The sequence below is a fragment of the Palaemon carinicauda genome, unplaced genomic scaffold (genome assembly GCF_036898095.1).
Source record: "Palaemon carinicauda isolate YSFRI2023 unplaced genomic scaffold, ASM3689809v2 scaffold194, whole genome shotgun sequence".
NCBI classification, from domain to species: Eukaryota; Metazoa; Arthropoda; class Malacostraca; order Decapoda; family Palaemonidae; genus Palaemon; species Palaemon carinicauda.
In genome coordinates, this window is record NW_027169523.1 from 105001 (window position 1) to 107500 (window position 2500).

Below are 2500 nucleotides of genomic sequence, written 5' to 3' on the forward strand. Positions count from 1 at the left end.
CAGAAGAGCTCCCAGAAATAAAATTACACAGCCTTCTCAAAAACACTTTCATGCAGAGGGTTTTTTTTTACTTGCGTTATATTCGGACAATTGTACGATGTGAACACTAAAATAAAGATGCTGAATTGACTGGACAAAAGACGACCAGATTTAAACTAACTGGGATAATTTACGACTATACTTTTGTGATATATATATATATATATATATATATATATATATATATATATATATATATATATATATATATATATATATGAAAACTTTTCTTTCTACCATATTCAGTTACCGGAAAACCTAAAGTTTAAATCATCGTGGAAGTTATTGATTAGGCGGACAAATTTGATGATTATGTAAAGACTGTCACATGAAAATTGAATACGTTTCAGTAAATGTTTCTATAAAGGTGGTCCCGTCAATAGTCTGTCTCCTGAAGCACATCATAGGCATATTTAAAGTTCCTTTACTGATTAGCTTAAGTCACTAACTGGCATTGTTTTCCTCCTTTTTCTTCTTTCCAATTAGAGGTTCTTCGCCATTATCCAGCTCGAGTGTCTCCTTTTATTTCAGAACTAATCCTTTAGAATTTTAAAATTATTTTCAGGTTCAGGTACCACGCACCATGGTGGAGTGACTACTATGATGGGCCGGACTTCTGATTATCCGGAGCAAACTTCCGCTGTTCCGATTCCACCAACGCTTTCTACGTCTGGCAATCCTCCAGCAACAGCAGGATCTGGAAACCCCACAGGCCCTTCAACGTCTGGCAATCCTCCAACAACAGTAGGACCTGGAAACTCTCCAGCATCGCCAACGTCTGGCAATCCTCCAACAACAGTAGGACCTGGAAACTCTCCAGCATCATCAACGTCTGGCAATCCTCCAACAACAGTAGGACCCGGAAACTCTCCAGCATCACCAACGTCTGGCAATCCTCCAACAACAGTAGGCCCCGGAAACTCTCCAGCATCACCAACGTCTGGCAATCCTCCAACAACAGTAGGACCCGGAAACTCTCCAGCATCACCAACGTCTGGCAATCCTCCAACAACAGTAGGACCCGGAAACTCTCCAGCATCACCAACGTCTGGCAATCCTCCAACAACAGTAGGACCTGGAAACTCTCCAGCATCACCAACGTCTGGCAATCCTCCAACAACAGTAGGACCTGGAAACTCTCCAGCATCACCAACATCTGGCAATCCTCCAACAACAGCAGAACCTGAAGACACCTCACCATCACCAACATCTGGCAATCCTCCAATACCTCCTCAATCATCAGGGCCACCGAATACAATACCTGCGGCACAGACCTCACCTATAGCTACGACAATCCAATCTCCAACAGTAAATCCTGTAACCACGGCTGAACCTCCAACAATAACTGCAAATCCCACAAGCACACGGAAACCTTCAACAACAACTGCAAATCCTATAACCAATCTTGAATCTTCAACAACAACGGCAAATCCCACAACCACACAGAAACCTTCAACAACAACTGCAAATCCAACAACCATATCAGAACATACAACAACAACCACAAATCCCACAACCACACTTGAATCTTCAACAACAACTACAAATCCCACAATCACACTTGAACCTACAACAACAATTGCAAATCCCACAACCACACTTGAACCTACACCAACAACTGCAAATCCCATAACCAATCTTGAATCTTCAACAACAACGGCAAATCCTACAACCTCACTTGAACCTACAACAACAACTGCATATATCACAACCACACTTGAACCTGCAACAACAACTGCGAATCGCACAACCATACTTGAACCTATATCAACAACTGCAAATCCCACAACTACACCTCAACCTACAAATACAACTGCAAATCCCACAACTACACCGGAACCTACAACAAAAAATACAAATCCCACAACCACACATGAACCTACAACAACAACTGCTAATACCACAACCACACTTGAGCCTTCAACAACAACTACAAATCCCACAACCACACTTGAACCTACAACAACAACTGCGAATCTCACAACCACACCAGAACCTACAACAACAATTGTGAATCTCACAACCACACCAGAACCTACAACAACAACTGCAAATCTCACAACCACACCAGAACCTACAACAACAACGGCAAATCTCACAACCACACCAGAACCTACAACAACAACTGCAAATCACACAACCACACCGGAACCTACAACAACAAATACAAATCCCACAACCACACATGAACCTACAACAACAACTGCAAATCTCACAACCACACATGAACCTACAACAACAACTGATAATACCACAACCACACTTGAGCCTTCAGCAACAACTACAAATCCCACAACCACACCGGAACCTACAACAACAAATACAAATCCCACAACCACACATGAACCTACAACAACAACTGCGAATCTCACAACCACACCAGAACCTACAACAACAACTACAAATCCCACAACCACACCAGAACCTACAACAACAACTGCGAATCTCACAACCACACCAG

At 42.4% G+C, this 2500-nt stretch overlaps 1 protein-coding gene across 1 annotated transcript in view; it reads left to right on the forward strand.

The window, feature by feature from the left end:
* The window catches only part of LOC137635904 (proteoglycan 4-like), a gene marked incomplete at its 5' end in the record, with an annotated part of 68353 nt that overhangs the window by 65649 nt on the left and 204 nt on the right, over positions 1–2500 (forward strand). Inside the window, one exon of the mRNA XM_068368340.1 lies at positions 605–2313. Within this exon, the coding sequence (XP_068224441.1) occupies positions 605–2313 (1709 nt within the window). The remainder of the gene's footprint in view (positions 1–604; positions 2314–2500) is intronic.